The sequence below is a fragment of the Ochotona curzoniae genome, unplaced genomic scaffold, assembly GCF_017591425.1.
Source record: "Ochotona curzoniae isolate NIBS_2020 unplaced genomic scaffold, NIBS_Ocur_1.0 scaffold_3208, whole genome shotgun sequence".
Taxonomy (NCBI): domain Eukaryota; kingdom Metazoa; phylum Chordata; class Mammalia; order Lagomorpha; family Ochotonidae; genus Ochotona; species Ochotona curzoniae.
In genome coordinates this window covers 10,809,742-10,822,552 of record NW_024467106.1, presented here as the reverse complement: position 1 = coordinate 10,822,552, position 12,811 = coordinate 10,809,742, and the positions used below count along the sequence as shown (strand labels likewise).

Below are 12,811 nucleotides of genomic sequence, written 5' to 3'. Positions count from 1 at the left end.
ATGGATGGTGGAGCTATCCTGCTCATGCTGTTCATACAGAACTGATCAATCGAAGATACAATAGAAGTATGATGAATATAAAGTCAAATCTGTTGCTGAAAAAACTCATTGTCTTACCCCAATCAATAAACAATAAAATAGGATACATATGTTGGAATGCCGACATTCCCTGTTTTCCCACATTACCTCCAGTAACCCTTTGTCAAAGCACCATTACATCCCAGTAAATAATGACAGGTTTGAAAATAACCTAAAAACTACTCAGTTCATCCACTTTCCTGTTACAGCAGACAACACTTAAGCAGTGCCAATACTATTTTTTTTTTCATTTTACTTGAAATGCAGATATACAGAAACAGATTACAGATATGGAGAAAGAGACTTTCCATCCAGTGGCTCACTCCCAAAATGCTCACACCTGTTGGGACTGGGCTCTGCCAAAGCCAGGAGCCTGGAACTCTACCCAGGTCTCCCATGTGGCAGCAGCAGCACAACTACTTTTTTGTGGTGATCTGGTGCCTCCCATGGTGCACACTGGCAGGAAGCTGGAGTTGTAAGCAGAGCCAAGGCTCAAACCCAGGAACTGTGATATGAGAGGCAGGCTTCCTGAGCGGCGGTACCTTCATTGCTGCACCAGATGCCCACCCCCATAAAACATGCCTAAAAACATTGTATCCTTAAAGATCATTTCCGCAATTAAAAAGAACTAAAGAGTATGATGTCCTTCTTACAGTCAATAATGCTACTCTCTTCTTTTTACATAGAAGCACTAGATTCAAAATAGTAATTACAAATCAAATAAGATCCCTTGCACTAATAGGCCAGTATCTAGGAAGCATGAAGGAATGAAACGAGCTTCTAGCAGCTGTCTTCAGCCTGACCCAGTCACAGCCATGCAGACTCTTGAGGAGTGAACCAGTGAGAATTTTGGTGTGTGTGTATTTTTCTCAAAAAAAAAAAGTCAATTAAAAAGTATTATTTAACATTTCCTAGGCAGGTTGAAGATACTCCTCACTGTTTAAGTTGTAAGTAGATAGCACATATTCATTTTTTCTGAATGAATAAATCACCCCTTCTCCTAGAGCTTAGTTTGCTCCCTGGTAAGGTATCACATAGGATAGCTGTTATTCTGCCAGTGGAAAAGCAGGTCCATCTGATCTAACTGCAAAACATTTGGACAGACCGAAACCAAGCTTTCAATGGCTCCATTATCTGTAAACTATGAAACAGTAAGAGGAAAGTATTCTGTTGGTAAAAACTGAGAACAATGTCATGAATGCAAATTTTGCACAATTTCAATGAAATCTGTTGCAACAAGTTACCTTAACTAGTTTTAAAGTGCATGTTTTACATTCCTAAAGGGACCAGATCTTAGCTATGTCAGCCTTAGCCTATGCCTAAGATCATGGCGCCCTCAGGAGGAGTCTCCTTTTGGCAAAATCAGCACTCACTGCATCTGGGCCAACACCTCCAACACAGGTTAATGCGGCCAGATCAACAACAGAAATTACAATGAAACAGCCCAAACTTGATCTCAAATAAGTAAAGCCTCATCAAGTTACCATAACCTTTTACACATTTCTTTAGTTATTTTTATGACCCCCACAATTAAAATTGAATATAGTCATAAAAACTTCGAAAATTCAGAAAAACACATAAAGGTAATTAAAATTACCTATAATTCCATTATTTAGTCTCAGCAAAGTAACATTTGGCATATCTCTCCTATGTATGTTGCTAATTGTATTATAAACATTTAAAATTGTTTTCAAATAAATGTTATTTATTTATTTGAAAGACAAAGTTACAGAGAGAGGAGACAGACAGATCTTCCACCCACTGGTTTGCTCTCCAAATAGCCTCCATGGCAGGAGCTGGGGAGATCCGAAGCCAGGAGCCTGGGGCTTCTTTCTGGTCTCCCACAAGGGGGCAGGAGCCCAAGCACCTGGGCCATTTTCAGCTGCTTTTCCAGGGGCTGTAGCAGGGAGCTGGCTCAGAAGTGGTGGAGCAGCCAGGACTCAAACTGCCCACAGAGGTTGTCAGTACCATAGCAGTGGCTTTATCCACTACCCCACAGCACTGGCCCATAATTTAAACATTTTAATGCCTGCATAGTAATTATAATTTTCTGGAAAATATAATCTCTGAATTCAGAGATTGCCATAAATTTTTACTACAGGATTTCATAGTAAAATTTCTATCTCAAAATTGTTACTAACCAAATAAACCCAATTTATAAAGAAAGAACAGATCATAGAGTATGGATGTGATATGAGGGTGAGAAGGGAGTGTTGAGTGTGGAGGATACAAATAGAGCCACTAGGAGCTACCTAGCTCCCAGATCCATCTGAGAAACCAAACTGAGAAACCAAAGTGGGGCCAGCATTGTGGCATTAGCGGGTAAAGTCCCTGCTGTGACATAGGAATCCCATATGGGCCGGGGTTCATGTCCCAGCTTCTCCACTTCTGGCCCACTTCCTTACTAATGGCCTAGAGAAAACAGCAAAAGATGACCCAAGTACTTGAGATCCTGCATCGATGTGGGTGACCTGAATGAAGTTCCTGGCTCCTGGCTTCAGGTGGGCTTAGCCCTGCCATTGCACCACTTGGGAAGTGAATTAGCAGATGGGAGACTTCTCTCTCTCTCTCTCTCTCTCTCTCTCTCTCTCTCTTACTGACTTTCAAATAAATTAATAATTAAAAAAATAATTTAAGTGCTCAAGTTTATAGACCTAGTCAAAATTTAGGTACCCATGTCTTACTGACAATATTTCAACTTTTCTAACTGACTACTCTTTCCACAAGTCATCAGATAATCATGTGTCTGTTGTTGCCCTTCCTTTAATTTAAAAATCAAACAGAAAGGACAAAACAATGTAGCAAAAAAAAGTGAAATTGTATAATACACAAATCTCAATGAATTCCATTGTCCCTAAGCAGGTTCCTATACCATTACTATGAGAGGTAAAAAAAAAGGGGGGGGGGAATATTCACTTTTAAACTGAGAGACACAAGCATACAACTGTATTATTTTTCTTAGGAACATTCTATATGCCTAGTGTGGCTACGAATTATTGCTTCTTTCCCACTCACTGAATCACTACTGAAGATCTATTTTGGACCAGACAATAAGAAACAAAAGAAGCAGATGTTTCTGCCTCTATGAGTCTCCATGCTCAGGCAAACTGACACTTTAACCTTATGAGTCCCAGTGTTTGCCAGGAATAAGATGATTTACTTAACTACTGCACTAAGGAGTAACTAGGGGTTTGTAAAAACAAAATTCTGGGATAGGTATTCAGGTATATAGTAATATTAGCTAGTGCTGGTTACCTTCTTTGCCAAAATGCTGAAACAACAGATTGGCAATGGGAGGCGAGAAAGCACTAAGTCTCTTAGAAAGTACTTAAGCACGCTGAATCAAGACACTGCAAAGTGAAATCGCAACTTCAAATAATTTCAAAAGATTTCTACATCAGAAAACAAGATTATTTCAATAGGAAGAAGTGAAATTTATATAAGTCCTCTCGATAAGTTCTGTGGTTCATTTATCTCTGTCACCATTTACTTTCAACAACTACTGTGCTCTTTCTAAAACATTCATCCCTGTAGAATGCCTACAAAAGAAAATATTTTTTAAAATCCCTCTTCACCAAATGCCATTTTCCATTATTTAAATATGGACTATCTAAATCAAAGATTTACACTCCAGAAAATAAGGGTAAAGGATAATAGTGTGAAACACAAAATATCATACATGAAACCACCAAAATGCTGTAAAAAACTGGTCAACATTCTCCAAGAAAAGTAGGGGGGACAGAAACTTAGCTTTTTTTTTTCCATGCATGCAGTACCCAGGAATCAACAGAGTACGGATGGTAAAGTCTTGGGAATTTTAAGAGTGCTTGGTAAACTACAATGCACTTCATATTTGTTAATTATTAGAAGCACTCTGTTCACTATTAACCATAATTGCTATTTCTACAGGGGAAATTCTGTCATGCAAAAGATCAGACATTTGTTTCCCAACTAAAAATTAAGCCTTTTTTTATTCACAAGCATCTCAAATCCACCTACCAACAAAAACAACTCATACTTCTCATACACAGAAAAAGAAATTTGACATTTATTCAAATACTTGATTTTTAAGAGGCAGTTTATTTTCTTTTTCCTCAACAGAAGAAAAACTAAAAGCTGAGCAAAATAAGGCAGATGCCTCAGAGAAAAAGAAAATTTCAAAAAGAGAAAATGAATACCATGGCCTGTACATTGTATATATGATGACATCTTCTTAAAATGGGGCTTAATCATCTAAATTAAATGGCCTCAAAACAAGTCACTCGGAAAGGAGTCAAAGGCGCAGAGAAAGACAGATTCTGTTCTGAGTGCAAAGTGTTCAACCCTGTGCTCCCTGATACCATGACATCTTCAAGGACTTTTTTGTTCCTCTAGAAAGACTTCTTGGAAGAATTAAGCTTTGAGGAGGCACTGAGGGAGGACAAAGTGGTAAATTGTTCAACAGAAAGGGCAGTTTGGTTCCTTAAAGAATGTGGGGGAAATGGATGAGGCTAAGACTAAGAAACCAGTGACGGGAACATATAGACAAATTTATATTGAAAACAAAAAAATGAGCAAGGACCAGGAACAAAAGCTTGTTGTTATTGTTGTTGCTGCTGTTTGTTTGTTTTATTTAATTTAAAAAAGTAATAGGAAAAGATTTCTTCAAGCAGTAATTTTCTGTGGAACAGTGGTATGACTATGAGGCATTATTTTGACACAAATTTATCACATGTACTTATACCTAAAACAATAGTTATTTTGAGTAATTCTTCATTGTGATTCAAACACATATGTATACCGACCTAATCTTTTCATTATGTTTTTTCAGCAGTCTCCCTTTAAACTTAAATTGCAGTTAGTGTAGTTATCTGAAGTGTGAGACATATAAATCAAATGTATACTTAAAAAAAAAAAACTGTCACCACAGCAGAATTACCTGTAATATAATGTCACACTTACAATAAAGACTTTTCTTGAGCACACCTAAAGAAAATAAACAAAAATCAACAACAAGGGAAAAATATGGATTAAAGCTATTTACAATTAAAATTATCTTCTAGCATTGCCTTTTAACTGAACAAGATCTTATGTTTTATTCTCTTCTGATCCGTTAATATTTTAGAGCAGTCATCTCTGTACCCATAATTTACTCATCAGTAAAAACAACACTGTGATACTTCTTCGGTTTTTTTTTATAAGGGAGCCAGGACGTCTGGAAGTTAATGTATACATGTTTAGAAATGCTGAGATGAAAAGTAATGCACACTTTAATTTTATGGTTCTTTAAAAGACTCAGGATAAAAAGACCTAGTCATATTATTTCAACATGTAAATTTTCAAGTAGCCAGAAGGCTTCCGGGGGACCTAATTCAGAAGATTTGAAACTAATGTTCTGGAGTTTAACTATTCTGCTTCCAAAACTAATCAGACCAAGGAATTTCTATGGGAAGCTAAGCACTTGGGTAAGGAATAAGATACACTTAATGTATGAAATCCCTGAGCCTGGTTCTAAGAAGAATACAAACAAATTACTCCCTCACAAATAAGAATCACAACCTAAGCAGAGGGGCAAGAACTATGTAAAACATAGTGAAGCAAAATGTTGAAGAAGTGGAAGAAATTTTTTCAGATTGATATCCAAAAACTTGATATCTTTGCAAAATTGCTTCTTATTCTTCCGTTTTAGACAACTATTTCTTTTTTTCTCTCAGAGACTCCTCATTTAAAAACATATATTTGTTTGTTTGTTTGTTTGTTTGAAAAGTAAAGTAAGAGACACACAGAGGTAGACACAGCTCCCATCTGATCACTGGTTCACTTCCCAGATGCCACAATGGGCAGGATTGGGTCAGCCAAACCTGGAAGCTGGCAACTCAATCCAGCTCTCCAATTTGCATGGCAAAGACCTAACAACTGGACCATCACTTGCTAACTTCTAGGATGCACAATAGCTGGAAGCTAGAATTGGGGACAGAGATGGGATTTAAACATAAAAACTCCAGTGCAGTATCCGGGCATCCCCAGCAGTGTCTTCATATTACCCTAAGCCAAATGCCCACCCTTAAGCAAGTATTTCTTTAAATGCTAATAGTACAGATTCTGGAGCCAGACTGAGTAGGCTGAATGTAGGTCCCACCATGGCTTGGACTCAGTTTCCTTATCACATTTACAAAATTAATGATAATAATAGTACCAAAGTACTCTGATGACTAAGTGAGTAAAATATGTAAGGCACTCAGAACATAGTGTATTAGTTAGTGATCCATAGTTTATCAGATCTGATGCTAAAAGTCAGAAGCTCCAAAACCAAACATTCTTCTGTAACTCATTTGATGGCAAATACCTACTCTGCCCTATATCATACACCTGGCATCAGAAGTTGACCTCATCAAATGTTACCCATGGTTTTTATTAATCCCACTCAATGTGCATTTTGCTGCAAATATCTTAATGGGCTTGCCTTCAGGATGCTGTCTCAGCTTCAATGGAATGTACTTATTAACTTGTTTAAATATGGAAAATATTCAAGTCTAAATTACATTCAACCTCAGAGCTAGAGTGTTGGCTCAACTGGCTAACCCTCCACCTCCAAGTGCCAGAATCCCATGTGGTCACTGGTTTGTGTTCCAGCTGCTCTACTTCCAACCCAACTCCCTGCTTATAGCCTGGGAAAGCAGTGGAGAATGGCTCAGTGCCTTGGGCCCCTATATCCATACGTGGCTCCTGGCTGAGCTGAAAGAGAACCTGGAGAACGAAACTATTACCTGTTTCTTTCCAAACTGTTTTATCATCCATAAATTTATTCTCCCATAAATTTATTATTGCGATAATGCCAGCCTGCCCTAACTTGCCCTCAAATTCTGTCCACAGGATCAGATCACCCAACAGGGAAACGTGAATAAATTGGGAGGAGTACACTGACAGAGTTGGTATCTACAAAGAATGATTCAAAATCAAACACAAGCAAGCTAAGTTTGGTAAATATCTCAGTTTATCTTCCAGAAAATGCCAAGATTTGCAAGTTCACGATGAAGGAACGACCTTGCAGCATGCATTTAGAAGAAAACAAAAAGACTGAGCTAACAAAAAGACTGTGGGCTTGTGAGACAACAGCCCAGTGTGGCTGCTGGAAGAGGCAGAGTGCTACCTCAGCAGCACCACACGCAGAAAGCACACACTGGGATATAAAAGACTGGGAAACAGGTGGCCAGGATGGGCAGGGAGCTGAAACCAGGTTGCATAAGGACCAGTTGAAGAAGTCAGTTATTTAGCCCAGGCTTGAGGGAGCATGATCACTGTCCCCAAACTCCGGAGGAACTGTCACCACACAGAGAGGGTGACCTGTTCTAGAGGGCCTCGGAGGGCAGCTCCAAACCAGCCAGAGCTAAGTGCAGGTCAAAGCATCTCAGCTAAGCTCTTGGAAGTACTAAGGTTCCATCTAGCTTTCAAGGTCCATAATTTAAAAAATCAAACATTTACGTCAGTGTCTTACTGTTAATTAGCGTACTCTCTGATATCATAGCATCTCCCTTCACTTCCTTCGAGTGCCCCATTCAGTCAAGCTCTCAGCACAATGGCTTGCCTGGTTTGGAAGAGAAAGCACCTGCTTACCGGGCAATGAATTTCAACTTGCAGATCACTGGCCCTGTAAATTAAAGAAGGCCCTAATCGAGGGACAGGCAAGAATTCTCAGTTAAATCTCCATGAAAGAATCTTAGTAATTCGGAAAGTGGATCTAACACTTACCAGTTGAACAGTATATTATGAACGGCACTCAGTGTTTACAGAAACACAGAAATAAAAAGTTCTGTACAGCCCTCCCCAGATGCCAGGAAGCACAACTTCACAAGCCAAATTTGCTCTGAAATTGAGTAGAAGTTTTCCCTCAGCCAGTTAAAGAGAAATGTTCTCTCCTTGAAATCGCCTGGAGCCTGAGCACAGGTAAAAGTCCGTTCCTATCATTGGGAAGCCAACACTGCACTCATCAATGGCTACAAAATCAGTCACAAGCAACCCAGGGCTTCTTACTCACAGAAAAGCCCCAAGTAGGTAAAACACAGGAAAGTCACTGATGTTAGACAATCTTATACAACTTTTGTTGCCCAAAGACCACCAAAGACCCCATTTTATGTTAGTCCATAGAAGTTACCAAAAGCCTTGAACAGTTTGCATGACAAATATTCAATAAATCCAGCTTTACTTGAATTAATATGGATTCTGAACGTTCAAAAAAATACATGAGGAACTTAACAACAGCATATTCTCGTTATTTAAAGCGAAGCTTAGATGCAATTTAAGTGTCCATAAGCAGGGGCTTGTTAAGTAAATTATGACATTCTTACAATGGAAAGTGCAATTGTTAGAAAGAATAGGTAAATGCTGAGCACTGACACAAAAAGGCCACAATGGCTACTGAAGTGAACACAGTAAGCTGCAAAACAGTGTGTCCAGGAATATCCACTTTGATGTCTGGAAAACTATTTAAGCTACTATGTATGTGTTTACATGTGTCCAGAAAAAAAATGCTTGAAAAAAGATCCCACAAAGTGGTAGTAGGCACCGCCAGGCTCTGTCTGGAAGCAGCAGGCAGGGAAGGAATGACTTTCACTTTTTCCCTTGTACACTTCTGGCCCTTTGTGCTTTTGCCAGAAAGGGATACTTTTGTAGCCTAAAAGTAACAATGCAAAAAGAATAAAAGTTAAATAATATCAACTAGATACATGTATGTATCAGATATTAACCAAAGTAAGGAAAACTCCTGCTTAAATGCTACAGTGGCCTGCAACTCCATAAAAAAGTGAATTCCTTCTAGTTTTCTTCTATTTCACTAAAACAAATAAGCCAAGCAAGTCCCTCCTAAGTTAGCCACACACACAGAATCCAGCTGAAGCACAGCCAACACACCAACGGTGCTGTCTGTGCGCCAGGAGCAGTGCTAAGCACCCTCAACCTCACACTGTGGATGGCACTCTGTAGAGTGAAGTATTACTGCCTCCATGTTACACTTTTAGAAACTGAGGCTAGGGAGGTTCAAGTGCCCCGACCAGGCTTACGGAGCTCATCCCGGGCACAGCCAGGCTGCGAACTCAAATGTTAACTCCAGAGTCCTAATTCTCAACCACTCCGCTTCCTGTGTCTCCACAAGAAAGCCAACCCAGACACAGGTGAAGCCGGGCACAGCTCGTGTAAACTTGGCCTTTGTGGCTGTAATTCACAATCCTCCTCGTGTCATCGCCAGGCTCTCACCCAAGACTGGAAGACTGTGATAAGGTTCACAACCTTGTGGGAAAATTCTCTACAAACTCAATTATAGTCTCCACCCGACTCCCCAGTAAATCACTGAGCCTTAGAATTAGGTCAGAGATCCAGCCAGACAAATGGTTTGGACTAATCTGCACGCCAGCTTAAAGCAAAACGACACGGAGACTCTTGCTGGAGACGTCTTGACAAGCAGAGTCTTACCTGCTTCGTTCCAGGCCCAGCCGAGAGAAAGTGGGCGAGAGAAGGGGCTGTCTCTAACTTGGCTGTAAGACATCAGCCGGCAGACAGAACCTTCTCCAGGCGGACCCAAGCAGAAACCGGCATTTCTCAGCCCTGGTAAACTTGAACATGCCAGTGGAAAGCACAAAAATGGGAACCCTCGCTTCAGGTATGTTTTTCTGTCCAAACATACTGACCTTGTGCGTGAGGAAGAAAAACACGCGGTGCCTGGGACGGATTCAACCTAGTTTATAAACCTGCTCAACCTAGATCCACACCTGTCCCAAGTGACCTGCTGAGTCCTCCTGTAGGCGTGACAAACACGGCTTACAATGCCTTTGTTATTTTTATTTGGGGCCTCAGAAGGTCCATTTTACTGTTTGTAAACAAACCCCCTCCATGTCTCTCTCCACCTGTCACACACGCACACACCCCTCTTGAGATTTACACCCACAAGAAGGGCCAACCCGGAAATCGGAGCTGCGGCACCAATCCCTGGTTGTCGGTTTTTGACCTCTGGGCTCACGGAGGTGCGGGTGTTGGCCTCCCAACTTCCCCCAAAGAACCCAGGCGGGGAGGCTGAGCGAACACAACCTCAAAGTTTAAGCCCCTCTTGGGTCCCCTGGCCGAGGCCAGAAACCCTCTTTGGAAAGATGCAGCAGCCTCGCTCTCCGGGGGAACACAGCCCAAGGGGGACAAAGACTTTGCCGGTGGGGCGCGTGCGGGGGTGGGGGTGCTCGCGGGAGCTTGGACCTCCCTTTGGGAGCCCAACTCTGGGAGGATTAGAAACCATCGCTTCCAGCCAAGCGCCCGATCCTGCCGCCGAGGGGGCTGGGCAGTGTCCTGCCGTGTCCGGCCAGGGAGGCGGCAGGGACTTACCTGGGGGAGGCGGCGAGGTGGCCTCGGTGGCAGGTGGGGTGGGTGGGACGCTGCTGCTGCTGCTGCTGCTGCTGCTGCTGCTGCTGCTGCTGCTGGGGGAAGCAGGGCTCAGGGTGCGGGAAGCGGTGGGCTCCGGGACCGTGGGCGCTATGGGGGTGGTCGGCACCGGGGTAGTGATCGCCGAGAAGGTGGTGGGCGCGGGTCTGGTGGGCTCCCGAGGGGTGGTCGGAGTGCGATCGCCCGCCCAGGCTGTGGTGGTCCGGCGCGAGGGGCTGACCGGCACCTCGGAAGTGGTGGAAGCGGGTCCGGCGGTCGTCCGAAGAGGGGTGGTCTCGGGAGACCGGGCTGAGGAGGTCGTCGCGGCCAGGGGACTGCGCGGAGGGCCGGTCGTCGGGGCCTGCGCCGTGGGAGCCGTCGCCTCAGGGAAGGGGTGGCTGGGAGCGCCCCGCAGCTCCGGGCCCGGCGACGCGTCCACCTGCCCGTCGGCCCCGCCGCCACCGGTGACATTCCCCACCGAGGCTGCTGAGGCGGCGGCGGCGCAGCACAGCAGGGCGAGGCCGCACAGGCTCGGCAGGCTCCTCATGGCGCGCTCGGCTCCGCCATTCATTCATTCAGCCAGTCGGTTGGTCAGTCATCCTCTCCCTGCGAACCGACCGAGAGAGCCGCCTCAGGCGCCGCCGCCACCGGGCGCACCATCGCCACCTCCCTCTGACAGGCGGCCGGCCCCGCGGGCGGGCCCCAGCGCGGAGGGAGCGACCGGGCCCCGCGCGGACAGCCCGCCCTCCACGAGTGGCAGCAGCGCCCCACCAATGAAAGGCCTGGCCGGCCCACGTGACCCAGGCCTGCGGACCAATCAAAGGGCAAGGAAAAGAGGGGGCGGGAAGTGGGGCGGGAGGAGTGGTGGTGCGAGTCCCGCTCGAGCCGGCCGGGCTCGCTACGGCCGCCGCTTTGTCTGCCCGAAGAGCGGGGCGAGGGCCTCGGGCACTGGGCGCAGCGGAGCAGACAAAGGACGTGCCCCGCGCGGCCAGACGCCAAGCCGAGTCGTCTGTTCCACTAGGCTGCGAGCGCGACCTGGGGCGGGGAATCCGCGAGCAGGAGCGTCCCCGCCCTCCTGAACAATGGGGCGCCGGCGCCGCACCCCGGCTCGGGCTGGCTCGGGCGGGGACTGGGCTGGAGCCCCACGACGGGCGAGAGCCGCAGTAGCCAGGCTGAAAAGCCCAGCGTACCTCCATCCTGTGTCCCGAGAGAGCCTTGGCCTCGGCTCCCCGCGAATTCGGATGATGCTATTCCCATTTCAGGGATGGAGAAACTGAGGCGCCCTCTCTGGGCATCTGATGTTCCAGGCTGCACTCCGGGGTCTGAAGAAAACTCTCTAGGAGGCTGGAGGAGACAGAGACTCCTGCACATACTTGACCCTAAACCCCGGGGTAGGGGAGGGAATGGGGTCAGGTAGGACCTCAACTTCTTGTCTCCAGCTGGGTGCTTTTGTGGCGTGAGCGCGATGCAGTGGAGTTGCTGGGACACCTCCCCCTCCCCCAGAGAGCTGTGCTAAGAATTAAGTCCTGTGCGCCAAGGGTTTAACCCAGTGCCCGCCCACGGTAGCTAACCCTCATTAATGCTAACAACTGTCAAGGCGCACTGTGTCAGGACAAGCCTGGGGTTAGAAAGCCGCCCCGAGGCACGGCCCTGCTGGGTCCCCTGAGCCTCCAGCCCGCAGCCGGGATGGGGCGGGGCTGATCGCACAGCTTGACCCTGGAAGACACCCAACTCGCCCAGAGCTGGGAAACTTGACCCCAAGCGGGACGCTGCAGCCTCCGCCCAGCAGCTTCCATGGGACAGCCCTGCGAGGCGGGTTTGGCATGGGATTCACGGGGCTTCATCGCAACCACCGCTGACCCAACCCTGGCTTCCTGTTAGTCACTGGTCCCTAACCAGACCGGCAGGATGAGATTTGCGTGTGATCCTGTCAATGTTCATGAAAGCATGCGTGTATTTGCCTGTGTGAGTGCTGGGGAGGCGGGGAAGATATGTGTGTGCTTGTATATGGAAAGTGGGATGGGCTCCTGGGGCTGCTAGCTCTTTTTTGTTGTTACGTTGGTCTCAATCTCGGCGTGTGTTTTTATGTGGATCCCCCATGTTTTGGGGTTTTGTGATTATCTGTGCGTGGATCTTGGCAGATCTGCCTGCGGATGCAAGCAGAGGCGGTAGGCAGGGGTGTGTGCAGGTGCCCTGGTTTCTAGGCCAGTGTTTAGAGCAAGGATCAACCAAGAGTCTGGTTTTTATTCCTCTGGGCAGGAGTGGGGAGGGCGGCCAGATCATGCCCCTTTCCCAGTCTTTTGCTAATCCCGCTCCATCCTTTAGACCCCAACCAAAATGATACATTGTCCGAGAG

The 12,811-nt window shown here is 45.6% G+C and overlaps 1 protein-coding gene across 1 annotated transcript in view; it reads right to left on the bottom strand.

Moving 5' to 3' along the window:
• The window catches only part of MEGF9 (multiple EGF like domains 9), a 92,123-nt gene extending 81,012 nt beyond the window's left edge, over positions 1–11,111 (bottom strand). Inside the window, exon 1 of the mRNA XM_040963882.1 lies at positions 10,420–11,111. Within this exon, the coding sequence (XP_040819816.1) occupies positions 10,420–11,026 (607 nt within the window). The 5' untranslated portion in view covers positions 11,027–11,111. The remainder of the gene's footprint in view (positions 1–10,419) is intronic.
• Positions 11,112–12,811: the final 1,700 nt, after the last annotated feature.